This window comes from Nelumbo lutea, chromosome 4 (genome assembly GCF_056320005.1).
Source record: "Nelumbo lutea isolate HS-2025 chromosome 4, American lotus-T2T, whole genome shotgun sequence".
NCBI lineage: Eukaryota > Viridiplantae > Streptophyta > Magnoliopsida > Proteales > Nelumbonaceae > Nelumbo > Nelumbo lutea.
This window is the reverse complement of record NC_142687.1, coordinates 83,928,056-83,955,769: the sequence shown is the minus strand read 5'-3', so window position 1 is coordinate 83,955,769 and position 27,714 is coordinate 83,928,056. Positions and strand designations below refer to the sequence as shown.

Below are 27,714 nucleotides of genomic sequence, written 5' to 3'. Positions count from 1 at the left end.
TGAGAAAAAAATCCAACCGTTTCATCTTGCTTACTCAAAAAGCAAATTTGGTTTACATATGCGTGCACCGACTCCAATGAATTGAGAAAAAAAATATGTTTTGATGCATGGCATGATTCTATCAAGTATCAACTACTGGTATCATTTTTCCTCCCCTAGTCATTTGGTATTGTTCCGGTACAAAATACAACACGTCCTTTATACATGCCACTAATCCCAACACACAATGCAATTATTTGTAAGCTGATTTTTGTGTTTCCCAAGAACCGAAGATTAAACAATCCCTCTTCACTCAACTGCTGCCTTGCTGATATTACATTCGCCCCTTGGACAAGTTTCAACCTTTACAAAAAGGAAACCCATTGCCAATGAGAGGTCCACCAGTAGAACATCTGTTTTGCAGGCAACTACCCATTTTCTTTGATACCTGATGAAGAGAAGATGCTACCCTGCGATAATCTTAAGGAATGCTGTTTGTCCAACAAGATCAGCATTTCCTTGTTGCACTAAGTTCTAGCAACAATGAGTTGCCCAGATTCTTCATTTAGATCATTGCAGATGCCAAGCCTCATTATGAAGGTAGCGGTACAACCTTTGTCCAAACCCTCACTTTCAATCAAAATATGACCTTTCATGAGATTTACAAACCTGAATCAAATTGTATCAAAGGTGAGATAATTTCCAGGCATTCAACATAAATATCCTAAATGCGTACAACAGAGAGAACTAGAGAAATAATCAAGAGGCCTACAATTCAATGATAGTAGCCCTCTTAGTTACTGTTCAAAAACACCTTTGAAAAATTAAGAGGCCTATGAAAGTTACTGATCAGAAAAAAAAAAAAAGGGAAAAAAATTAAGAGGCCCCATTTGGTGACTCTGCTGCTATTATAGGCCTAATTTGGTGGCTCCGCTGTTATTATATAAAATAGTTTGTAGTAAAACTTCATCAGTATTAAAAAGCTTTGGTACCAGAAAACTACTAGAAATATATAGCTTAATACTTTACACGTAGCCACAACAATCCAATAGTAGTCAAGCATCAAGCTCTGCCACCTAAGTTCATTAAAATTCTTTTTCAGCACCTATATAAAGCTTGGAAGAAACAAAAAATATTTCACGTAACTCTTTGGAAGTATGATGGTTATTGAATTGTCTGGTAATACCTTTTACTTATGGCAAGTCCAAGCCCTGTACCAACATTGCTTCGACTAGGTCCACTTTGAGATTGAACAAATTTGGTAAAAAGAAGTGGAATTTCTTGTGGACTAATTCCACAACCAGAATCTTTGACCTGCAGTAAGAGAGTTGTTAGCTTTTTACTTTTTTTATCAATAAGGGAGTTGCTAGCTGCTAGCATTTCATCAAATGCCCCCAATCATTTGTCATCTGAACAGGGGAGATAGATATATAGAAATTATAGATATGACGACTTATGTTCCAAAATCAGGTTATTGATGCTGACATGGATACCATGACTGGTTTTTGACATGAATATTTGAGGAAATCATGAAGATAAGGTAGGTGTTAGATCAGCTCAGATCACATTTAAAAGGCCATTACCCAATGTTGGCCCCAGATAGACTGATACGGTCCTAACCTTTGGTAATTTTTTTGCTCAAAGTGGGCATTCTCAGACTCAAACCTGCATTCTCACACTTGCAAGCCCAAGATTTTACCATTACACCAAGTAATGGTCCCTACCTCGGATCATAGTTCAATACTAAAAAATTATCCCGCCATACCTAGATTTCCAACTCTAGCTAATAACATCCTAATGGATGCCTTGGTCTTGTAGAAATCTACCACCATTTTAAGACATGCAATAGACACAAGATCTCAAATTAAATTGAATGAAAGAATACTATAATATCCACCAACCTGCACACGTAAATAGAAGTGATCATCACTTGATACTGGATGGAATTCAGGAGTTCGCCAGTCCCTCAGAGACTCTGGTTTGACAATGGAAGCTGTAATGGAAACATAACCCTCCTTCGTGAACTTGACAGCATTGCCCATGATATTTAAGATGACTTGTATAAGCCGTTTCTCATCACCAACAGCATATACAGGTAAATCCGGGGCCAATATCAATGACATCGACAATTTCTTTACAGATGTAATAGGCTTTACCAGATTAATGACCTACACCATAGATCAAGAAAAGAAAATCAAGAATACTACCACAAAGATGATCCTTGACATGTGTGTGTGTGGCAGTGGGCATATCTGCATGCTGGAATGGGGATAATAGACTGATGTTTTAAGTCTCATAATTCAATACTGAAAATAACTCCATTAGTGTTGAGTTCATCCTGCACCGCCAATCCCAAGCCCATATAAAAAAGGGTTTTGTCAGGCTTAAAGCTGGCATTAAAACTTCAGCCACACCCTTATGAATATGGATCCTGAAATGTCATTTCATGCTCATGCTAGGGAATACCCAGAAGCAGCGTACTGCATGGCACAGAACAAAGTGGAATGGCAGAAAAGTACTAGACAAGAAGTAGATACCTCTCTGAAAACTGCATGGAGGTTGAATGTTCCAATATCCAATTCCATGCTTCCATCTTCAAGTCTTGAAAGATCTAAAACATCATTAATGAGTGTAGCCAGAAGATTGCCACTCTTTAGCACAGTCTCTACCATCACTCTTTGCTCTGAAGTTAGTTCAGTTTCTAGAAGTAAGGAGGACAGAACGATAATTGTATGCATCGGTGTCCGCATTTCATGGTTCATAACAGCCAAAAAATCATTGCGAGCATGAATAGCTGCCTCTGCCTCTCGTCGAGCTAAATCAAGGGCAATATTCTGTTCCATGAGCTGATCTCGGGCCCGCATAGACTCCTCTAGAATTGCAGCATGTGAAAGAGCCACCGCAACCTACAACAAGAAGAAAATGGTTCTAAAATTAAAAAAAATAATAAAAATTGTGATAAAAGTTATCCTAGGAGGTTCACCATGCAAATTCTGTGAAAAAAAAAAATTACTTCCAAGTGTAGGAATGAAGTATGTTTAGGGGTTGATGGAAAAAATACAGTGAAGTGAAGGAGTGTGGTAATCCATTAACTGAGGAGCATTAATAAAGGAGAAAAATTATAGGGCAATGCCAGATAAGTATGATTTCAAGGCAATTTCATAGGTGAAGAGCCTCCTCAGAATCAATTCTCCAATAAGTGGATAAGACAATCATGATTGATAAGAAGTGAATGTGAAAGAAATTGTTGATAGGTCTGCTAAGCAAGCAAGGACATAGGTATAGGTTGTTATTTTTTGGGGAGAAGTTTGTGCGGAAGAATCTTATCAAATCAGAAGAGCTGAGTATGATTCAAGGATAAGAGAAGAGCCTTAGAATCAATGGAGAAAAAGTGGATACGGTCATGATTTATAAGAAGATAGATGTGAAAGAGAATAGGTCTGCTTAAGCGAGTAAGGCCCCAGGTATGGCTGTATGGGTTGCTCTTTCTTGGGTAGACAAGTTTGTCCAGAGGAATCTATCAAATTAGAAGAGCATGACACACAGAGGACTCCAGGGGAAACTGAATGGATGGATAATTTGGTGATATCAATAGTTCATAGTTGAGTCCTCCCTAAAAAGACTGAAACATTTTTTTTTCAGTGAAGAAAAATGAGAAACCTTGAACTACTAAAATTTCATTAATAGTTTAGTTGGTCTATTAGGAAAGAGGACAATAGAACTTCTGACAAATGCAGATCTGTCAAGGTGGTTTGCAGTGAATTTGAGTGGTGTCTCAATGCCTGTTTTCGGTGGGCTTCAATCTGTAAACCTTTTAAGGGCCTTAGTGTTAGACAGTGTATGCCCTTAGTTCCGATCAGCTTGATGTATATTATGACATTTATTGTAAATGAATAAAGTACATATTTGATTCATGTTATATTGGTGTGTTTCTGTGTAATACCCTTAAACTGAACACTTATGAAACTCGTGTTAGTTTAGAATCTTCACAACCGTTGGATAGATCTACGGAGATTTATCCTACCAAGGCCGACACTAATGTGCCGCCAAGTGGGTTGGGGTAGCTTGCCTTAACTGCTAGGGTGAGACCTGAGGTACATGCAGTGTGGGTTTTCTTGAAACCCTGAAATAGACCAAATTCCAGTATTGCCCTGGACCTTGGAAATAGATGGGCAAAACTGGAATGTTACACCTGACCCCCAGACTCGATTATGGAACTGCAATAGGTGTCGGATTGGGCTGTCTTTGATATGCCAATCAGTGAAATCCTTAGAGGGGGTCAAAACCTAGGTATGTTGGGACAGCCCGAGATTTCACCTGAGTGGGTGATCATAGTGATAGGATCAGCCCCTTTGTTGGACAAAGTGAATGATCAGGTAATGCACTCTCTCTAATGGAAACCTAAACTGCCAGTAGTTGATTTCAAACTTGTTGAAATTTGTTTTGCAAAATATATTTATATAGAAATATACATATATATTATGGTTTCACGAAATGTTTGCAAAAGGTTTTAAATCCCAAGATCCATGTGAGTAGAGAGTGCAGCATTGTACCTTGCAACCGAGGGAGAGGTCCTCTCTTGTCGGACAGTATTTGATCATTAAAGGCTGAGAGGTTAAGTGCAAGACCATTTAGGGATAATAAACCTAATGGGCTAATCTCACATCTGCCCACAGTCCTTGGGCCTTCATAAGATGGTTGGACCCAATGACCATTTAGTGTAAATGGTGGACCCATTAAGAGCCCATACTGATGGACTCAGGGGTTCATTGTATTCAGCAGTGAATTCGGCCAGGCCTTATAACAGAGGCAAGGCTGGACCCATGTGGCTTATGTGGAGATCAATGATAAGGGTCCCACGCCATACAAAGAGAGCCAAGCTAGCCAGCATTAAAGGAAGTGAGCCTGAAAGCTTAATGGGCCTAAAGCCCAATTCGAACTGGGCTTAATATGATTAATTAAATAGGGGGCGAATCTGGGTATGGATCAGCATAATAGGATAGAAGGATAATTCTTATCCACTTAAAGAGTCCGTATTCAAATAGAGATTTGGATTAGGAAACTTCTAATTTGACTAGGAGTAGCTGATCTTGATCTGCAAATAAGATAAGGGATTATCCTTATCACTTAAAGAGTTTAGATCCAAATAAAGATTTGGATAAAAAACTCCTAATCAGATTAGGAGATTGATTCTTTAAGGGTTATATATAAAGAGGAGGGTGAACTGGAAAATGGATACACAGTTCTATTGCTTTCTGCTTCCAATTCTCTCTCTCTGCTCTTGCCGCCCTACCCTGTTCGATTCTTGCTGAAGAATCAGAGGTTCTTGCTAAAGAACCACTTGTTGATCCTGCCTCACCCTAAGTTGTGCCATCTTCAGTGGAGAAAGGATTTGGTACCCTCTTTGGGCGTGAACACCTACGTTGGGAGGAGCTTTTTGCGTAGATTTTGTATAAGGTATTCCTCTCCCTAATCTCAGTTTCAGATTTGGTCCGGTTTGTTTCAAGAACGAACCTTGAAAAATGCAGTTTTTCTAAATCAGGGAATAGGATTCCTAGATGGGAGAAAATCTTTTTGAAATTTCGCCCAGCCACCCTGTATGATTCGGCCATCCATATGATGGATCTCCCATCCCTTCAGTGGTATCAAAGCCAGGTTCAAGTCTTGAACCAAATCTGGAACAGATCTGAACCACCACAAATGAGCAAAAATTGTTCTACCTGATTTGCACAAGTTTACTGTTTTTCTGAGAAATTGGTTCACAGTAATGGGCGTGTAGATCTGAATTTAATTCTTTATTATTCTGTAATGATTATAGAATGGTTTTATAATTGTTTCTTGAAATCTTGGGTTATCGTGTGATGGAGATCAAATTCTTTAAAGGTGGTTGGATTTGCGCACCCTACAAATTTTTATTCCATTCATTTTGGTCTGTAAATAATTTTTTTTGACAAAATATATAGGATTTGATGTGATGTAATTAATAGCAAATTAGGTTTTTCTGTTTTTTTACGCCTGAAGACTTGTTGGAACGCATGGAAGAAGAAAAGACATTTTGCAGTTTGAGAAACTGCAATCTGCGATTTGCAGATAATGATTTCACTATCTGCAATTAACCCTTTGTTTTGTAGGTATGAAATCACACGTACAACCCACTAATATGCATTCTTGCTGATTCTTGATTGTCTTTAATCGGATGTAATTAATTTCATATCACAATTTTGAATTGGATCTTGCAATGGACACCAAACCCTAGGCCGATTTGGCCCAAGATTGGTCCAAACTGGTTGGACCGAACCTATGGTTCAATAGGGGTCTATTCTCAGCCCCAAATTCTGATTTGAGCCAAGGGTTTGATGGCCCATTACAAGATGCAATTCGACCCACCCTGTAAAACCTAGTTTTGACAAGTTAAAACTGCATTAGCCCATTTTCAGCATAATTGCTATATGGGTCAAACTGCCTTTTGCAGTTCAGCCCATAAACCTAGATAATGTTATATGATAATATTATGGGATTTAATGGGCTGATATTGATTTAACTTGATTAATTTAAGGTTTTACAATTGATTTAATTGCTAGATCAATTATGTATTTGTTTCGTGCATATGATGTACGATGTGTGATGTGCTACGTACATGGACCATAAGCACTTGGCCCATGTTAATTTGCCAGTGGCTCTTTCACACACCATGGCTGAATACACATCATTGCCATGGTGTTCCTAAGATCATTGGATGATCTCCCTTCTTGATGAGCCCCACATCAGCTTCCTCCGCAAAGGAACCGTGTAGAACCCTAGCCCGTTTAGGGCCCATCTGAATCTGACTTTAAGAAAGTCTGTGGGAGCCACTTTGGTTTGACCTAAATAAAGAACTAGGGCGCAATTACTCGTTCCCACCAGCAAAATATTTTTTTTATCAATAACAGAAGCTTTTATTAATAAAAGAATATGGAAAAGATACAACAAGAAGGGGATAAAATCTCTTATCCCACCCAAAAAACATCACATTACAATACAGCCCAAAAGAAACTAGTTCTTCCCACCCCTTGTTTAGCTAGATAATCTGCAAAAGAATTGGCGCTCCTCTTGGACCACTGAAACTGAATTTGCATGTCTTAAGTGAGCTGGAAATTTTTCTTTTTTTCATTTGAAAACTTCCATAAACTAGCCTCTTCCTTCTGCAGCCAGTTAATAGCTAGTTTAGAATCACCCTCCACCAACAGCTTCCTGATATTCAGCTGTTTGGCTCTTTTAATTCCTTCTAATACTGCTGAAATTTCAGCTCTCAGAGAATCCCCCCCAGCCTATAGGCCCTGAAAACATAGCCATAATTCGACCTTCTTCATCCCTAAACACTCCTCCAATACCTGAAAGGCCTGGGTTCCCTTCGCTGCTACCATCAAAATTCAATTTACTGAACCCCATAATTGGAGGAGGAGACCAAGTTGGAATAGTAGCATTAAATAGCCGAGCAAACCAAGCAACTTCTTTCCAATTTCTAATGATGTCTCCTGCTGAGATACCTTCAAAAAGCTCTGTAGACTTGACCCAATGAACCGCCCTAATGTAGATAAAATCAATGATGGCTTCTTTGTTCCTTTCTTTTTCCCGGAATGTTCGTTGATTTCTTTCCTCCCACACTGACCAACATACAGCTGCTCTTACACATCTCCACAAGATCTTACCTCTCTTTTTTCAAACCCCTCACTAGAACAGAGTTAAACAAGCTTAGTACACTTGGGGGAATGGGCCACCTGCAACCAAAAAGAGAGAAAAACCAATACCAGATTTCTGAAACAAAAGGACAGGAAACAAATAAGTGATAACAGCTCTCACCATTCCTCTTACATAAGATACACCAGTGCCAACACCATCTTGGCCTTTTCTTTTGAAGTAAGTCACAAGTGTTACACTTTCCTAGGATAGCTTCCCAGCATAAAGCACATACTCTGGGAGGAATTGGTCTACCCCAAACTTCCGGAGCCGGGAAAGGAGGATCAAGGGCCGAATGGAATCCAATTCAGAGTCTCTAAGAGGCCTCTAGAAGCCCAAGTTCCAAACAGGGCCAGAAGTAGAATAGGTTAGGAAAGTAGCAACAGGCTCATTTTTAAACCTTGAGAGAGAGAGAACAAAGAAGGAAACAGCTCTTTCAAAGGTGAGTTACCCACCCAGATGTGTTCCCAAAATCTTACAGAATTACCAAAGCAAAGGTCATACTTGATAAAAGGAAGGAAGGATGGAAGAATAGTATGAATCGACTTCCAGGGAGAAGCTCTTGTAGCCCTAGATGAAACACCCATGCCCCAACCATTTGCCTCTTGCCCATGAATACTTAGGACTATTTTAGCCCACAGATTATCCTTGTCCTTCGCCAGTCTCCATAACCATTTCCCAAACAAGGCTTCATTCTTCTTCTACAAGTTACCTAAGCCAAGACCACCATCCTTTTTAGCTCTATTTACCAAATCCCACCTAACTCTATGATCCTTTTTCTCCTCCCCAGGTTCCCATAGGAAATCTCTCATGAATTTCTCCAACTCCCTACACACTCCCTCAGGAATCTTAAACACAAATAGAAAATATATCAAGAGGTTTGCCAAGGTTGCTTTAATCAATGTTTTCCTACCACCCAAAGATAGATAGTTTTTTTTTCCATGAAGCTAGCCTTTTTGTGAATTTCTCAATCACTGGATTCCAAAAGTCCCTTCTACTAGGATTATCCCCTAAGGGAAGTCCCAGATATTTCAGAGGCCACTGTGCAATCTTGCATCCCAATATTTGGGCCCTTTCTTCCACCTCTTCGAACCTCATATTAACACCAATCACACAACTCTTATCAAAGTTGACTTTGAGGTTGGTCACATGTTCAAAGACATTAATCACCCATTTTAAGTTTCTAACCCACCTTATCTCCTCCCCTCCACAAAACAGAATCGTGTCATCTGCAAACTGTAAATGAGTGATCTGAATTCCATCCCTCCCAACTTTCCAACCACTTACTAGACCCCTAGAATCTGCCCTCTCCATAATCCTCCCCAAAACTTCAGCAATCAGGGTAAAAAGAAAGGGGGATAGGGGGTCCCCTTGCCTAATACCCCTAGTAGCTGGGAAATGGTTCACCACCCTACCATTCACCAAAATGGAATAGAGACAAGTCCTAATGCACCCTTCTATCCACTTACACCACCTTTGCCCAAAACCAAAGGACCCAAGCACTTCCAACAACACAGACCAATCAACCAGGTCATAAGCCATTTCTATATCCAATTTACATACCAACCCTTTCTTCCCATTTCTTTTGAAATCTTCCACACTCTCATTTGCTATTAGTATTTGATCCACAATTTGCATTTTCTTCACAAATGCACCTTGGTTAGGGGAGACAATTGTGGAGAGAACCTCTCTAATTTTGTGCGAGAGAACCTTGGCAATGATTTTGTATAGGCTATTAACCAAGCTGATGGGTCTGAACTCCTTCGAGTGGCAAGCACCCTCCTTTTTTGGGACTAATGCAATGAAAGTAGAGTTCAAACCAGTAAGGAGATTCATATGATGAACTCTCTAAAGGCCTTCCATCATTAGCATGAAGATGGGCTTATCAATAATGAGGAGATACACCATAAAATTAGGTTATCCATTTGCTGGTGAATCTGTTGGATTGTTTCATAAGATGATAGGGCGTCATAAACCAATGTGGGAGGGGCCTATCCTAAAACGGAAGACTCTCTCATGGTGCCTTGGTGTTCACAAATATGATGGGTAAACACTTACTGGACAGGAAGGTTTAACCTAAAATGCCAATGAACATTGTCTAACAGAGGCCGAAAAGCTCATAAGATGAATGGATATGATCCTTCACAGAAGGTGGTGGGGTTATGCAACTGAAACAGTTGGCACCATGCACTGTATGTGATTTCCCACATTTCTAGAGACATAACCGCAGTCTCCGTCATTGCGATGGGAGGGAAATCTCAGAGATGAATAAATAGAAATGGAACATAGATTGTGGACTAATAATTTGCTTTGCCCTTTATCATAAATGGCAAACGAACAATTCGCCAAATTGTTGGACGATAATAAGCTTAAGGGCCCAAACTATGTTGACTAGTTCCATAACCTTATGTTGGCTTTAACGTCCGAGAAATTGGACAAGGTTGCTAAAAACCTTGCTCCAGATTGTCTGGGTGATAGGGTTCTGAGGCCCATAGGAAGGAATATCAAGAATGAGAAGAGAAGAACTCTCTTGCCCAATGCTACATCATAGCCTCCCTCGACAATCCGATACAGATAACCCGATCAGATCAAAGTGTCCAAGGATATCTTGGATAGTCTAAAGACCATGTATGAAGAGCAAAATCGTTCTACTTGATAGAAGGTCTTAAAGTTGTTTATGACCGCTAAAATGACTAAAAGCCTGATGATTCATGGCCATTGTGTAAAGATGATGGGTACATCAATGAATTAGAGGCTCTCGGCTTAGGGCTTGGTCATGTCACCAAAGTTGATGTCATCCTAAACTCTTTGCCTCCCTTCTTCAATCAATATATCATGAATTATAATATGAATAAGATAAATGTTAGCCTTTAGGAACTCAACAATATGTTGTAGAGGGTTGAAGAACTGATACAGAAAGATAAGCCCATAGCCATGCTTGCTGAAAGTGGAAAGTCGGGCAAGAAGAAGAGGAAGGCAAAGAAAAAGCCTACGAAAAAGGTTAGCAAACCTAAAAAGCAGAAGGACAAGACATCAAATGCTTGCCACTTTTGCAAACAGATCGGCCACTAGAAGAGGAATTGCCCTCAATACCTGGAAACCAAGAAACAAAGTAATTTTGAATCTTTTGTCATAGAGACCAATTTGTTGGTCACTTTTGCTTCCTGGTGTATTAACTCTGGGGCTTCAACTCATGCATGTAACACATTGCAGGGATTCAAGACAAGCAGAAGGTCGAGTGACGGAGAAGTTACACTCTACTTGGGGACTTCTACAACAGTTGCAGCTACAACTATAGGAATTGTAGAATTAGTTTTCAGAGAATGAATTATTGTACTTAAAGATTGTCTTTATGTACCGAATTTAAGAAATTTGATTTCTGTCTCAAAGTTGTGTTTGAATGGTTATTCTATTTTATTTAGTAATGTGATTGCTATCAAACAGAATAACAAATTCCTCACTTACAGAGAACTCGAGAATGGTCTCTATATTCTCCATCATTCTCTAGAAACAAACTTAACCGAAACTACGTTGGAAATAATCTCCGAGAAGAGAATACGTGAAATAGTTAATCCCATGTGTCTGTGGCATTACCGACTTGGCCACATTAACACAGATCGTATCACAAGGTTGGTAAAGGATGGTCCTTTGAATTTTCTAACTGTAGAAGGTCTTCCAACCAGTGAACCTTGCCTTAAGGGTAAGATGACAAAACGGCCATTTATAGATAAGCCTGAAAGATCTACAGGCACGCTTGACCTGATACATATTGATGTATGTGGTCCCCTGAATGTTAGGACGCGTAACCAACACGTTTATTTTATAACATTTACGGATGATCATTCATGGTATGATTACGTATACCTAATGAGACACAAGTTTGAATCCTTTGAAATGTTCAAAGAGTTCAAGCAAGAGGTTAAGAAACAGTTAGGGAGAGATCAAAGCCCTTTGATTAGATTGAGAAGGCGAATATCTCTCCAACGAATTTAGGGACTACTAAAGGGACAATGGGATTGTTCCACAGTTAGCTCTTCCTGTTACACCACAATTAAATTGTGTGTCAGAGAGGAGGAACCGGACTCTATTGGATATGGTCTAATCACTTATCATACACTCGGAACTACCTATATCCTTTTGGGAGTACGCATTAGAGACTGCGATATACGTGCTGAATCAGGTTCCAACCAAATCCGTTCCTAAGACTCCAAGTGTAAGACACTTGAAGATTTGGGGGGTTATCCAGCACATGTTAAAAGAACAAGTGCTGATAAATTGGAATCCAAGATCAGTCGTTACCTATTTGTATGCTACCCCAAAGGCTCTGTAGGGTATTTATTTTATGACCCAAAAGAGCAAAAGCTGTTTTGCAATTGAAATGCCTATTTCTTGAAAGAAAATTACATCCTGAACAATCATCATCAGGAAGTTGTTCTTGATGAGGAGAGCTCATGGGTAGTGGGAGATGTCCCACAGGCTCCAGATAATAACCAACCTAGAAGGTCTACCCGGGTATCCAGGCCTCCGGTTTGTTACGGCTATGACCAAGAAAGTAACTTGATGGAAGCCACGATTAGTAAGGAGAATCTCATGACTTATACAGAAGCTATGTTGGACATAGATTCCTTGAAGTGGGTAGATGCCATGAGAGCTGAGATGGACTCAATGGAGACCAATGGAGTCTGGACTCTAGTAGATCCACCCCCTGGGGTGAAAGCAATTGATTGCAAATGGATCTATAAAAGAAAGAAGGGCCCCGATGATAAGATTGAGACATACGAGGCTTGTCTTGTGGCGAAAGGAAACACTCAAAAATAGGGAATCAACTATGAGGAAACATTTTCGCCCGTGGCCATGCTTAAATCCATTAGGATTTTGTTAGTTGTAGCAACATACCATGATTACGGGATTTGGAAAATGGGTGTCAAAACCGCATTCCTGAATGAAGATCTTACTAAAGATATCTATATGTAGCAACCGCAAGGTTCCCTAGCTGCAGGTCAGGAACACATGGTGTGTAAACTTAATCGATCTATATATGGACTTAAGCAAGCTTCTAGGAGCTGGAACATCCGATTTGACTCTACTGTCAAACAGTTTGACTTTGAGTAGAATTCGGATGAGCCCTGTGTTTACAAGAAGACAGTGAGAGATAAAGTTACTTTCTTGCTTCTATATGTAGACGACATTCTACTCATTGGGAATGATGTAGGAATATCAATTACGGTGAAAGTATGGCCTTCACAACAATTCTCCATGAAAGATCTTGGAGAAGCCTCTTACATCTTGGGACTTCGACTCTATAGAAATAGATCGAAGACGATAATAGGATTATCCCAATCTACTTACATTGACAAGATTGTCAAGAGATACAGCATGGGAAACTCCAAGAAATAAAATATTCCTTTTATGCATAGAGTCACTCTCTCCAACGATATGTCTCCCAAGACTCCCAAGGATTGAGGGCATGAGAGAGGTTCCCTGTGCCTCGGTCGTAGGGAGCATCATGTATGCCATGCTGTGCACTCGGCCAGACATTGCTCAAGCCGTGAGTGTGGTAAGCAGATACCAGTCTAACCCACGAGAAGAGCACTGGACAACTGTGAAAAACATATTGAAATGCCTTCGAAGGACAAAAGGAGTTTTGTCTGGTATTCGATGGTAGTTCACTACAGATCGTTGGGTATACTGATACCGACTTCTAGTCAGACCCAGATGATAGAATGTCTACATCTGGTTACATCTTCACGATGGGGTCCTGTGTAGTTAGAATAATAGTCCACAACCCAAGCCGAGCACATTGTCGTAAGTGATGTTGCCTAATGGATGAAGTGGTTCATCTTAGAAATTGGGAACCCTACCATTGTTGTGCGACAACACTATTGGTAGAAGGGATGTTCAGATTTAGAAGGTAGCATCAGCGGAGAATGTGGCAGACCCATTAACTAAGTCATTGACACAGAAAGTGTTTGAGAAACACGTGAACAGTATGAGACTCAAGCTTGTACCCGATTGGACCTAAGTGCAAGTGGAGTTGTTAGACAGTGTATGCCCTTAGCTCCAATCAGCTTGATGTACAGTATGACATTTATTTTAAATGAATAAAGTACATATTTGATTCGTGTTATATGGTGTGTTTCTATGTAATACCCTTGAACTGGACACTTATGAAACTCGTGTTAGTTTAAAATCTTTACAGTCGTTGGATGGATCAGGGGAGATTTATCCTACCAAGACTGACATTGATGTGCCGCCAAGTGGGTTGGGGTGGCTTGTCTCAGCTGTCAGGGTGAGACCTGAGGTACATTCAGTGTGGGTTTTCTTGAAACCCTGAACCGGACCAAATTCCAATATTGCCCTGGACCTTGGAAATAGATGGGCAAAACTGGAATGTTACACCTGACCCCTAGACTCGATTATGGAACTGCAATAGGTGTCGGATTGGGCTGTCTTTGATATGCCAATCAGTGAAATCCTTAGAGGGGGTCAAAACCTAGGTATGTTGGGACAGTCCAAGATTTCACCTGAGTGGGTGATCATAGTGATAGGATCAACCCCTTTGTTGGACAAAGTGAATGATCAGGTAATGCACTCTCTCTGATGGAAACCTAAACTGCTGGTAGTTGATTTCAAACTTGTTGAAATTTGTTTTGCAAAATATATTTATATAGAAATATACATATATATTATGGTTTCACAAAATGTTAGCAAAATGTTTTAATTTCCGAGATCCATGTGAGTAAAGAGTGCAACACTGTACCTTGCAGCCGAGGGAGAGATCCTCTCTTATCGAGCAGTGTTTGATCATTAAAGGCTGAGAAGTTAAGTGTAAGACCATTTAGGGATAATAAACCTAATGGGCTAATCTCACATCTGCCTACAGTCCTTGGGCCTTCATAAGATGGTTGGACCCAATGACCATTTAGTAAATGTTGGACCCATTAAGAGCCCATACTGATGGACTCAATGGTTCACTGTATTCAGTAGTGAATTCGACCAGGCCTTGTAACAGAGGCTAGGTTAAACCCATGTGGCTTATGTAGAGATTAATGATAAGGCCCCACACCATACAAAGAGAGCCAAGCTAGCCAGCATTAAAGGAAGTGAGACTGAAAGCTTAATGAGCCCAAAGCCCAATTTGAATTGGGCTTAATATAATTAATTAAATAGGGGGCGAATCGGGGTATGGATCAGCATAATAGGATAAGAGGATAATTCTTATCCACTTAAAGAGTCCAGATCCAAATAGAGATTTGGATCAGGAAACTTCTAAGTTGATTAGTAGTAGTTAATCTTGATCTGCAGATAAGATAAGGGATTATCCTTATCACTTAAAGAGTTCGGATCCAAATGAAGATTTGGATCAAAAAACTCCTAATCAGATTAGGAGATTGACTCTTTAAGGGTTATATATAAAGAGGAGGGCGAACTAGAAAATGGATACACAGTTCTACTGTTTTTTGCTTCCAATTCTCTCTCTCTTCTCTTGTCGCCCTACCATGTTTGATCTCCACCTCTTGGAGTGATTAAGATTGTATCTTGATATTGTTTCTTAGTGGAAGAAAAAATCTTGAAGCTATGCAGACTACCCTATTCGATTCTTGCTAAAGAATCTGAGGTTCTTGCTGAAGAACCACTTGCTAATCCTGCCTCACCCTAAGTTGTGTCATCTTCAGTGGAGGAAAGATTTGGTACCCTCTTTGGGCGTGAACACCTACGTTGGGAGGAGCTTTTTGCGTGGATTTTGTATAAGGTATTCTTCTCCCTAATCTTAGTTTCAGATTTGGTCCGGTTTGTTTTAAGAACGAACCTTAAAAAATGCAGTTTTTCTAAATTAGATAATAGGATTCCTGTATGGGAAAAAGAAATTTTTTGAAATTTCGCCTAGCCACCCTGCATGGTTCGGCCATCCATATGATGGATCTCCCATCCCTTCACTTAGTTTTTATCATTTTTGTAATCAATGGGGTTGACTGATCCGTGAAGATTGTGATGTTAGGTAGTAGTAGTAGTAGTAGTATGGGGTCCTTATTCTTCGCCTCCTCTCTTTGTTTGTATTTTCTTTGCTTCGAGGAATCTCTCCCTCCTTTTAATGAAATCCTATTTTTCTTGCCTCCCAAAGAAAATATTAAAGGAGGGCCATTTAGTATGGGGAGGAAAGTGAAATTTCGTGCACCAAGTATACCTTGGAGACACTAGTATGTTGCAACAACCAGAAGTGTTTTTTCAAAGGACCATGATTCCCAGTTGAAGGTGGGCACTCAGTAGGATCATATTGAAACCTGCAAGACAATACCAATTGTGGACGCTGTCAAAAATAAAGGAGATGGAGAAAGGAAAGTTCATATAGGCAGTGCCTTGGTGTAGTTCTGAAGGTTGAAGCAAAGCAGTTCCTCTTTGAAAGTTTCAGGGTGAAGGGGAAAGAAGCTATTAAAATAAGAGAGATGAAAATGGCTTGGTTTTATGGGTAGGGGAAGAGATGATAGAGTGGTTTAAGACTTTCATAGAAGAAGTTACTCAACTGAGCTTGAAGCTGGAATGCAAAGGATCAACAGAATGTAATGGGATTGGCAGGAGGTATGTGGCAGAAAGTAGGAAGAATACTAAAGAAAGGTTTGTGGTGCTCGTGAAGTTTTCAGGGAAAAAGAAAGGCATATGGTCTGCTTTCCAGAAGGAAAATATGTGGTTGGTTGGTTTCAGGTGTTTTGAAGACTTTCTCGACCTGGGGGGAAGATTTGCAAGGTATTAGAGGAGAGGCTGAAGAGGAACCACAGGAGAAACAAGAGGTAAGTGAAGATTCTTTAAAGAGGAAGGAGCACAAGTGGTTCAAGGAGGTAGAAGGTATGGTAGATGTGGGACAAGTAATGAAGGCTTGTTCATTTTGGTAGGCAAGGCTTTGTATGCAAACTAGACTTGGAAAAAGCCTATGACTTAGTAGATTGGAGTTTTTTTATTAGAGGTGTTAAGAAGGCGTAATTTTGGGAACAAATGGTGTAATTGGATAAGTGGTTGCCTAAAGTCCTGTCACTACTCAATCTTAGTCAATGGGGCGATGAAGGACTTCTTTCCAGCCATCATAGGCCTATAACAAGGTGGCCCACTCTCTCCATTCCTCTTTACTCTTGTTGCTGATGTGTTCAGTGGACTGATTTCTAAAGCAGATGAGGAGGACCTAATAAGAGATTGGATATTAAGGAGGAGAGACATTCCAGTTACCCACCTTTAGTTTGTTGATGATATTGTTATCTTCTGTGAAGGGAATGAGTTAAGTAAGGTGGACAACCTTAAAAGTTTAATAAAAGACTTCGAGCAAGCTTCCAATTTGAGGATAAACTTGGATAAATGTTGTTTGGTTAGAATAAATTTGGAGATCTGGGAGGTAGAGTCCATTGCGGGGTGATTAGGTTGTGCCATCTCTCCTTGGCCTTTGACTTACTTAGGTCTTCCTTTAGGAGCTAACCCTAAAGAAAGCAGTTTCCGGTCCCCTGTTGTGGAGAAATTTGGTAAATTCTCGTCTAGAAAAAGAACTACATCTCCATAGGTGGAAGACTTTGATTAGGGCCACACTTGCCAACCTTCCTACTTACTTCCTGTCTGTCTTTAGGATCCCCCAAAGGGAGGCTAAGGAACTGAAGAAGATCATGAGGGATTTCCTGTAGGAACCAAGGGAGGTGAAGAAGGATCACATAATTAGATGGGAGATAGTGACCAAATCTTAGGAAGAAGGGGGCCTGGGGATAGGAAACTTGGTGCAAAAGAATGAAGCCCTCTTTAAGAAAGTGGTTATGGAGATGGCCTCGGGAGAGAGAACGGCTTTGGCATGAGGTAGTGTCAAGTATTCATGGATACTCAGGAAATGGTTGGGATTCCGGGATATCTCGTCAGGCTACCCTCACAACACCTTGGAAAGCCATACATGGTATTCTACCTTGCTTCCTCAGGTTTGTCAGGTATGATGCTCGTTTTGGTAATTCTATTCGGTTCTGGGAGGATATTTGGATGGGTAACCAACTCCTCAAGGATCGGTTCCCTTCCTTCTACCCCCTTTCCCTTTACAAAAATGAGCCAATTTCAAAGTGTCTCTTGGAACCATTACTTCCCTTATCCTTAAACTAGGACTTTGGGTTTCGAAGGGGTCTATGGGACGGTGAGTTTACTTGTGTTACTGAGTTGCTTCATTTAACTGAATTAGTTTGTTTAGACCCCACAAAACCTGATGAAAGAGTCTGGACTCCCTTACCTAAAGGTACCTTTACTTGTGCTTCTTTTTTAAAATCCCTAAGCTTCAGCTTAAACCCCCAACAGCTTCCTGTTAAAGAAGTTTGGGCAAGACCTATTCCCCCCAAAATTGTTGTTTTCTGCTGGGAAGTTTACCATGGGAAAATCAATACTTTGGAAAACTTGCAGAAAGAGACCTCTTCTTTGTCTTTCCCCGAATTGGTGTTCCCTTTGTAAGGCCCAAAGTGAGGACTGCTTCCATTTACCGATATCTTGTTCTCTTGCTGCAGAGTTATGGAATCGGAACTTTAGTTTATTTGGTTGTAGGTGGACCCAATCATCTGATGTAAGCTTGCCATTTAATCCTTCTATTTTTGGATGGCATATGAGGAGAGGTAAAATAATGTGGAAATGTCTTGGCACAGCTACCTTATAGACTGTTTGGGAGGAAAGGAATGATAGAATATTCCTAGAAAAGGAAAGAAGCCTGGCTGAGTTGAAGGACTGTGTTTTGACAAAAGCAACCCATTGGTTGAAAACCTTGGATATGTTTGCTGATTTTTCTTTTGATGACCTATGGAGGAATTGGCCAGCAGTCGCTAATACCTCTACTAAGAGGAACAAAAGAGTTTTAGAATGGAAACCTCCCCCGGAAGGTGCCATCAAACTAAACTCTGATGGGAGCAGCCAAGGTAACCCCTGGCCTTCAGGTGTAGGGGGTGTGCTGAGGGAAAAGGAAAGCACCACTGTGTCCTTATTCTTAGGGCTAGTGGGAGTGGGAGATTATACAAGGGAAGAACTACTAGCTCGTGGGGATCAATTGCTCACTCATCATCTAGAAGTCAAAAAATAACTGAGATTTGGTCACCTCCATGTGCTGGATGGAAGAAATTAAATTTTGATGGCAGCTGCATGGGCAATCCCGGACCTTCAGTTATTGGTGGGGTCATCAGGGAGCAAAATGGAAATATTGTAGCTATGTTTTCAGGACCTATTGTGGTGAGATCAGAACTGTTGGAAGCTGTGTATGGGGTGGAGAAAGCTAAAGAATTAGGGATCGATAGATTGATTATTGAAGGTGATACCAAAATTGTTGTGGACTGGTTGAAAAGGGGGAAAGAGCAATATGGCAATTAAAGAATGAATTCAGACGTTTCAAGCAGGTTTCTGAGGATATGATAATCCAAGTAAAGTGGATTAGAAGATCTGCAAACAGTGTGGCAGATGGGCTAGCTAAACGTGGAATTAAGAGACAGTCCACGTTCTGGGATGTTCTGTAAATATTGAAAGTGGTTTTGGTCTTGATCTTTGCCCACAAATCCTTGTTGTACTCCTTTTTATAATTAATAATAAATTTTTCTTGTGTTGCTGATCAAAAAAAATAAAAATAAAAAAATTGGTGTAAGCCTGTCCCTCCCAAAGTGCAGGCTCTTTGCGAGGAAGACACCCGTGACTTGCTCCAGAAAAGAAGGCCAGCAAAGTGCCTTTCTCCTCTGTTTGGCTAGTGGTGAGACCCTTCCTCATTTACTAATTTCTTGCCCTTTTGTATCTTGCATTTGGGATTACTTTTCCTCACTCTTTGGCTGCAGGTGGAATCCTCCACAAGATGTGGTCAGCCTGTTTAGATCCAATGCCCTATGGCAACAGAAAAAAAGGGCAAAATGCTTATGGAGGGTAACAAGAGCAGCTGTGATTTGGACCATTTGGGAAAAACGTAATCAAAGGATTTTCTTTGAGAAGAGCAGATCTAAGGAAGAAGTAATTGAAAAAATAAAAACCAGATATCTTCAAAGATGTTTCAACAAATATAATAAGAAAATGGAAGGAAGTGGCACAAATAGAAATGCATAAAGAAATAATCAAGATGGATTGGAAACCTCCAGGGCCAAATAAATTGAAGCTGAACTTTGACGGCAACTCCTTTGGGAACCCAGGGAGGGCTGGAATAGGTAGGGGTGCTCATGGTTCGGTTAACCGAACCGTGGGATATTTTTTCAAACCGAACCGATATGTTCGGTTTTTTAAATATGCAAACTGAAACCGAACCAATGCAATCGGTTAACCGGCCGACCGGTTAACCGGAACCACGGTTTGGTTTTTTGGTTTTTTTTATGCCCTAAAAAAAAAAACACTAAAACCGTCGGTGGTTGCTGTCGATGCCGGACTGGTTGGTGTCGATATTGCTGCTTGTCGGAGACGCAGAGAGCCTGAAGTGAGAGCTTAAGAGCTTGTCAGAGATGCAGAGAGCAGAGGTGAGAGATAGAAAAGAGAGATACAAGGATCAGTCCTTGCTTGCCAGCAAGGTGGCAATCGTCGGTGTTGCCATGCTGGCGGTTGGTGCAGGCCGCACGGCCGTTTGGAGTAGAGAATAGGAAGAGTCGAAGAAGAAGAGTGAGAAGTGTCAAAAGATTGAGAAGAGTTGAAGAAGAAGAAAGTTAGAAGATGGTCCAAAGCTTGTTCTCTCCATCTTTTTTCAGATGCCCGAAGAAGAGAGGGAAGACTGTGGAGAAGCATTAGGGCTGCAGTGTGTTTGGTCTCTATGGGAAGAAAGAAACTCACGAATATTTTCAGATAAGGAAAGAACCATTGGAAACTTATTAGATCTAATCCTTTTAAGGGTGGCACATTGGTTGAAAACTATGGAATTGTTTTTAGATTATTCTGTGGCTGATGTGGTGAGAAATTGTAAGGAGATAGCCTCCTCTGCCCTCTGTAAGAGGACCTGTAGTCCTTCGTGGTCCCCTCCTCCTTCTGGGTTCATAAAATTGAATTTTGATGGTAGCTGTATAAGGAACCCAGGGCCTTCTGGGATTGGGAGAGTATTCAGGAATGAGGCGGGGGCTATTATTGCTATGTTCTCAGGCCCAATTGGGGTAGGAGACTCTCTTAGGGCCGAGATCCTCGCATCCCTAGAAGGTATCCAAAGAGCAAGGGAGTTGAACATCAGATGTTTGCTTCTTGAAGGTGACTCGGAGGTGGTGATTAGGTGGCTAAAGGGGGGAGGCAGCGGAATATGGAGTTATAACAATGAGAAGAATAAATTTAACTGGCTGAGTAGGGATATTGTGGTTCATTACAACTGGGTGAAAAGGACTGCTAATTCTTTTGCTGATGGGTTAGCAAAGCAAGGGGTGGATAGGGTTTTGACTTTTTGGGCTAATTTTTTAATTTTCCTTGTATTCTTTGGTGGGGGGGAGTAAAGTCTTTTTACCTCCCCTTTGTACCTAAGCTTCACATAGTTTCATATCTTTAATAAAGTTTCTTGTTATTGATAAAAAAAAAGAAGAAAATTAGAAAAGAAGAAAACTGAGAGAGAGAGAGAGAAGAGAGAAGAGAAAAGAGAAAAGAGTCAAAAAGTCTGACACTTGCAATATGGGGAAAAGACAAGAAAAATGGAAAATTGATGGATGGCAGAGCTTTCAATGAATAGTTCGATTTTCAATGGAAGTCTCTACCAACACTTTTATTCGATTTAAAAAATAATATATATATATATATATATATATTACTCTTTGTATGAAAATTGAAAAGGCACCAGTAGGCTAACCTGGCGCACAGGAGCTAGGCAGACAGACGCCTTTTCAGAGTGACAGACGCGGGTTATTCAGTTTAAAAAAATATATAAATATAAATATAATATATATAATATACACATTAAATATATATATATACACCGATCGGTTCGCTTAACCGTTGGTTTTTGTACAAGGTTAACCAAAACCAAACCGACCAATTTGGTTAACCAATTTCTCGGTTCAGTTTCGGTTGGTTCAGTTTTCCGGTTTTTTTTGCTCACCCCTAGGAATAGGGGGAGTTTTCAGAAATCATCATGGAGAAATTGTGGCTCTATTCTCAGGACCAATTGGGTAGTTCAGGCAGAGATAATGGCACTCTTGCAAGGTTTGAAATTAGTAGTACAATTTGAAGCTAGAGAGTTGGAAGTAGAAGGGGACTCACTGTTGGTCATCTCTTGGGCTAAGCAAGTAAACTCAGCACCATGGAAGTATAGATTTGCATTCAGGGAGACTGATTTACTGGCTAAGAGATTTAATTCTACATTTGGGTGGACTAGAAGGACAGCAAATGGACTGGCAGACACTCTAGCAAAACAGGGAGCTGATAGGCCTTCTCTTTTTTGGGCTAAACTATAGCTGGATGTGTTAAAACAGAGGGTTGATATTCCTTGTATTCTGGGAACTTTATATTGCTATACTCTGGAAAGTTCTTGTAATCTGTTTTAAATCAATTCAGGAATTCAGGCTTCAGCATGGTTCATTTACAGCCCTATGGTTGATTATCAAGTACTTATTAATTGGAAGCTCAATTATAGAACCATCTAATTCAGATCCGGACACAAGACCAAAACAGGTGTATGTTGTTAGAGTCATTTAATCAGGGGTATAATTGTAAATTGGTTATTCATTATGTTATAAGAGTGGGCTTACATAGCTGTCCCCACTTTAAGTTTGATTGTCCCATAATTAATCAGGGGCAGAATGGTCTTTCGGTGTAATAAGAAACCTATAAATAAATCTGCCTGCCAGGGGGGAGTCTACTTTTACTCTCCTCTCTTATTCTCCCACTTGTCCCTCTCTCTCTCTCTCTCTCTCTTTTTATCTTATTTTCTGCTGTTTTCTGCAAACTGAATACCATTGACATATATAGTATGGCCTGGATATGGACATACCTGGATACAACGAGAACCTAAACTGATAGCACCCTACCACTAGATGTTAACACCCTACCATGATGATGATGAAGATGATGATTTTACATTCAAGAATCAATAATATATAAGGAAGAGTCATAAACCTGGTCTGCAACAACGTCAACAAGTTCTAATTCATGATCATGCCATGTTCTCGCACTGCCAATAGGGAGCATCAAAACCATTATCGCATAGATTTTTGCAGGGAGCTCAGGCCAATCATTAATTTGAAAATTTGAATGATGTAAAAGCGGTACCCGTACAGCAACAACCTCAGGTGGCACGTATGTTCCGGCAGGTGGTCTGATTCCTGCCAGTGGGCAGTTATATGGTATCCTAATTGCTCCTTTGCTATTAAAAACTTGATTGACTATGGGAAGGTTAATAGGAATGGTAGATCCAACAGGCATCTGGCGGTTTAAAGTGTGTGAGAGTTGCAGATTCAACCCAGTACGTGATGGCATCCAAAGTGCACATTCCTCCAAGCCTAAGGTACCACCCAGCTCAACAAGAGTAGTCCTCAATATAGTGTGTCTATCAAGTGTGCTTCTGATTTCATGAGTCAGCATCCTAACATGCCTTCCAATTTCTTCTTGTGTGAGTACAAGGGTCATCTCTCTATCAAGCTCTTCAGCCCTATTCTTCAGAAATAGCTCTCTTGTTTTAACACTCAACAGATCAGGAATAATGTGCACAAGCAACAGGGCTGTTAGACATGATACAAAAGCAGTAGAAATTTTTGCAACTGTCATCACCACTGCAACAGTTTTAGAATGCATTGTAAAAGTCCACAAGTTTATGAGGTGGGTTGCTCCGCAAAGAACAATAAATGCACCAAACTGCATTAGTACCCATCTGTATGGGAAGAATGCAGATTTCTGTACAAAATAAATAAGTTCAAGAGGAATGGAGAAATAGGCAAGGGCGATAAAAAAGTCCGATAAATACTGATATTTCATCAAAAGCTCGTCAGCAGGCCACTGTGTCTCAATGCAGTCACAAGACTCCATATTCTAGCAACCGGCCCTGATATGTTGCCCTTACATTCCTGAGAGTACCAGAGAAATAAGGTAGTCAGGATGATCCATGCAGAGATTAAAATTTAAAAGTATACATCATCATTCATTTTTTTTCTTTTTTGCCATCAATAACAATCCAAGAGAATTTCAGTAATGGCAAGAAAGAAAAATCGCTGTACCACAATGTACCAACAGGGAACAAGTATAGTCAATGTCAACACATAAACTACAAAGATGGCTAACAAATGTTACAACTGAGAAAGAAAATACTCCATTCATTGCTGGCCCCTGCACCTAGAATCCAATCCCCACCTCAGCTTCTGTCTTACTATTCTACCTAAAGTATCAGCTAGAAAATTAGCTAACCAGGGGATCCATCTGAACAAGCTGTTCGACAGACCAGCTAAGCCTTTGACTTCTCTCACAAAGAATCTGAAGACCAAGGAACCTCCCCCTCAGTTTCCCACCTTATAACAACTTGACAGTCACCCTTGATCATACATTATTTGTTTGATATCAGAATTGTCATTTTTTATCAGTACATCAGAATTTCCATTTCACTTGTTTGATGGAGTATTGTTTGATGCAAAGAACAAAAGCAGGAGAAATCCATCAAGAAACTACAAATGTGGGGAATTTATCAGTATGGCCAACAATCTTTTTAGAGGCCACACAAACACCCATTCAGATTCCTCTTCATACGAAGATTTTATCATTTTAGAGTATCTTTTTGAGTTAATGGAGTGGTAGCACTTTCTTTTTATGTGTCAAAAGTGTTTTAAGTTGTTAGTTTTCATGTTAGAATGCAGTTATTTTAGTTTCTTAAAAAGTTGTAATAGTTTTAGGAAGTTTCTAGTAGGAAAGTTTAAATAGTTGTCAAGGTCATGCCTAGGTGGGCACCTAGGCGACAAGGTGCCCTTGGAGGTTCACCTCGCCTAATCACCAAACAGTTTTGTACTTTCTATTATAAAATACTTTTTTATTATTTATTTTTCAAGATTATAACTATAAAATAGACATTATTAAACTAAAATATTCATTTCGTGTGCTTATATACTAATTTATTTTTTATTGTTTTCTTATTTGTTATGTTTAATCAACACAAACATTGCTCTTTTCTTTTCTTCTACTTTCTCTTCCATACCTTCTACTTTTTATTTTCTTCTTTTCCTATAACAAAAATAAGGGTTCAGACCCTATATTTTTTCAATTTTCTTTCTTTCTTCTTTTTCTTCTCATGAATATGTTGACTTTCTATACTTTACCATACCATGAACTTTATACTTTTCCTATGGAAATTATGAATAATTATTAAGGAAATATGGTTATGATACCTAGAAAATTACCCTGGGACCTATGTTTTTTACATAAAAAAATCCATCGCCTAGGCGACAAGGCACCCGGCCTAGAGGTGTAAATCGGGCCTGGCCGCCCGCAGCCCGGCACGGCACGACAGCCCACAGGTCGTGCCAAGCCCGGCATGCTGGTCCGTGCCGTGCTGGGCCTAGGGTTTTAAGTCCACAGACCAGCACGGCACGGCACGGCACAATCAAGCGGGTCGTGCTATACTATTTATATTATATTATATATATATACATATATTTATGTATAATATATAATATATAATATATTAATAAAATAAACAAATTTTTTCAATTTTATTATACTAATTTATTTAATTATTGTATATATAAGCAATTGTATACATCAAAATTCATATAAAATTAAAATTTTAAGTTTTTTTTCAATTTTTTAAATAAATAGGCAAAAATAGCTTTGCCAGGTCCGTGGCCCGACTTGGGCCAAGGCTTGGCCCGCGGCACAGCACGGGCCCACGTGGGCCTAGGCCGTGGGCCGTGCCGGGCCGACCCCCAAAATTTTCACCAAGGAGGGCGGCACGGCCCGCACTTTGCGCGGGCCGCCTGTGGACCATGCCGTGCCGGCTCGACACAGCCCACTTTACACCTCTAGGCACCCCCCCTATCGCCTAGGCTTGCCTTGGCACCATGAAAACTATGATTCTAGCTATTAAGTAATTCTGGGTCTGTTTTTGTAGGGAGGTTTCTTTTATTTGCTGCTCTTTTGCTTATATGTTATTAACTTGCAAAGAGCTGTACGTCTCATGGCCCTTTTCGTAATAGAGCAGATCTATCCATTGATTTTGGCATTTAAGCAAAGGTGGCTTCCTTACAGGATCAATATCATCACTAACTGCATAGCATCTGTTTCCAAATCAAAAGCTACTGTGACTCTTTTTCACCCCAAATTGCTTTCCTCTTTAAATATCTTCCTTTTGAACAATCTCAGTATTTATCATGTTGTTTTTCACTTACCAGTTTCCACATTGAAGATCAATTGAACAAGTGGGAAACAACATGAGAGAAACAAAGTGCCAGATCTCTCTCTCTCTCTCTCTCTCTCTCTCTCTTAATGCCTAACCCAACTCAGAAATTAAAGAATTTGCATTTTCTGGGGAAATAGAACAAATACTGGAATTGGACAACCACTCACTAGTTGGTATGGTTGGTCAAAGGAGATGAGATAAAATCCCAGATAATCTTCTGTTCCCTCATTTCCCGTATGGACAGATGGATGTGTAATGGGTTGAAGTCCAATACATCATAGTAGTTTAAGTCCATAAGCTGTGTCCACTCAACAACTGCCATAGCTCTCAAAGAAAAGGTAAAATAACAATGGGCATGAGGGATTTCATCTCTTCACGGATTAAGTGAAATAAATCAAAAATGGCATTTCATACGGTTAAATACTTTTTAGGTGCCCACACACTCTTATAGCTGCCGCGAGTATCTCTCAGAGGAAGTAGAACAAATTAAGGTAACCTTGTCGAGCATAGACACCTCACCTAAAGGGAATAATCAGTTACTTGCAGAGTGGGAGAGTAGGTTAGTCCCTCTAACCAGAAAAGACTATCTTGACTAGACTAGAAGAAACTAGCTTTCCCTTGGGTAGGCATCTCCGGTAGGCAGGTGTATGTGTATATAACATTATAACTATCCTTCCCTTCCACCCTCCCCTTCAGAAGGTTAAGTAACTTTCACCATAATATAACACCATTTTATGAAATATTTTCTGCTACTTCGCAGTGTCTTGCCTCTCGTTTTATCCATCATATATTAGAAACGCCTAGTGGAACCGCACCAGCAGCCTGTGTATTGAACATCAACCAGTGGGGAAATACAAGCCTGAGACCAGAGTCAAGAGGTAAGAGATAGAGATCCCCTGACAAATAATACTACTTTTTCTTGTATAATTTAATGTTTTAACGACTTATTCGAAATTTTTTGTGGTGATCTCATGGGGTTTGAAGATCAAAAGAAGCAAATTATTAGTGGTGTAATGTTGATTTATAGGCCAGCTTAAAAACGCAACCGTTTAACATATTAAAAGAGGAAAAAGGAAAAGAGGCTTAGCCCCAGTAAGCGTCATCATCTACTCGAACCTGACATAATCAAAATCTAATAAAACTACAAAAAAAAAAAACAAAATAGGAAAAAAACAAAGATATGAAAGAACAGAAGTGTCAAGACACAACATGTTTACAATTCTAATGATGAGAAACTATACGAACTTGAATTGCATTACACAAACTTGAATTTGGCTGTAAAATCGGGGAGAGGAGAGCTAATTAAAGGGCTTACCGAATTAGAGAAGAACTAGAGGAGCAGGAACGAATGCCAGTATCAAATCGAAAAGACCGAAGAACTCCCATGGCGCCTGCTGAGGAAAGGAGTCATAGTATCACGGATGGCAACCTACACGCGCACAGTAGTAATGGCGCACGTGGTAAACAGCTGTTGCAAGCCCAACTGCAATCTAAAACGCCACTCTCACGTGTGGATTAGTCATTTCCAGTTCTACTCTAGGGTTAAGGGTTCCACTAATCCAAATTGGCTGAGACCCAAAGAAAAACCCTGAGAATGATCGGTTGACGACTGACGAAACGATTATTACCGTCCCATTCCCAAGTGGTGATTGGTGAAGTGAAGTCAGAACAAGATGAACCTCAGAGCCCAAAAGTGCCACTTTGTCACGGTTTGACATAGGTTTAGTGTT

General features: G+C 40.1%; 1 protein-coding gene across 2 annotated transcripts; it reads right to left on the bottom strand.

Moving 5' to 3' along the window:
* On the bottom strand, positions 1-27,714 carry ERS1 (ethylene response sensor 1). Of its 2 annotated transcripts, none has more exons than XM_088986716.1 (6): positions 27,300-27,714; positions 22,726-23,669; positions 2,517-2,885; positions 1,881-2,147; positions 1,166-1,293; positions 1-648 (listed from the first exon to the last, which is right to left on the bottom strand). In XM_088986716.1, exons 2-6 carry the CDS (start codon positions 23,629-23,631, stop codon positions 507-509), a joined length of 1,812 nt encoding a protein of 603 aa, XP_088842842.1. In that variant the 5' UTR covers positions 23,632-23,669; positions 27,300-27,714; the 3' UTR covers positions 1-506. The 2 variants fall into 2 exon arrangements, with proteins under 2 accessions (XP_088842842.1, XP_088842843.1); XM_088986717.1 differs by lacking the exon at positions 27,300-27,714 and adding an exon at positions 26,753-26,844.

Excerpts from the sequence above, each read along its gene's own strand:
- ERS1 (XM_088986716.1), bottom strand. The coding sequence starts at position 23,631 with ATGGAGTCTTGTGACTGCATTGAGACACAGTGGCCTGCTGACGAGCTT. Across the intron at positions 2,886-22,725 it reads TTGACGTTGTTGCAGACCAG|GTTGCGGTGGCTCTTTCACA; the intron begins GTTTATGACTCT and ends TTCTTGTTGTAG. Across the intron at positions 1,294-1,880 it reads ACTTCTATTTACGTGTGCAG|GTCAAAGATTCTGGTTGTGG; the intron begins GTTGGTGGATAT and ends CTCTTACTGCAG.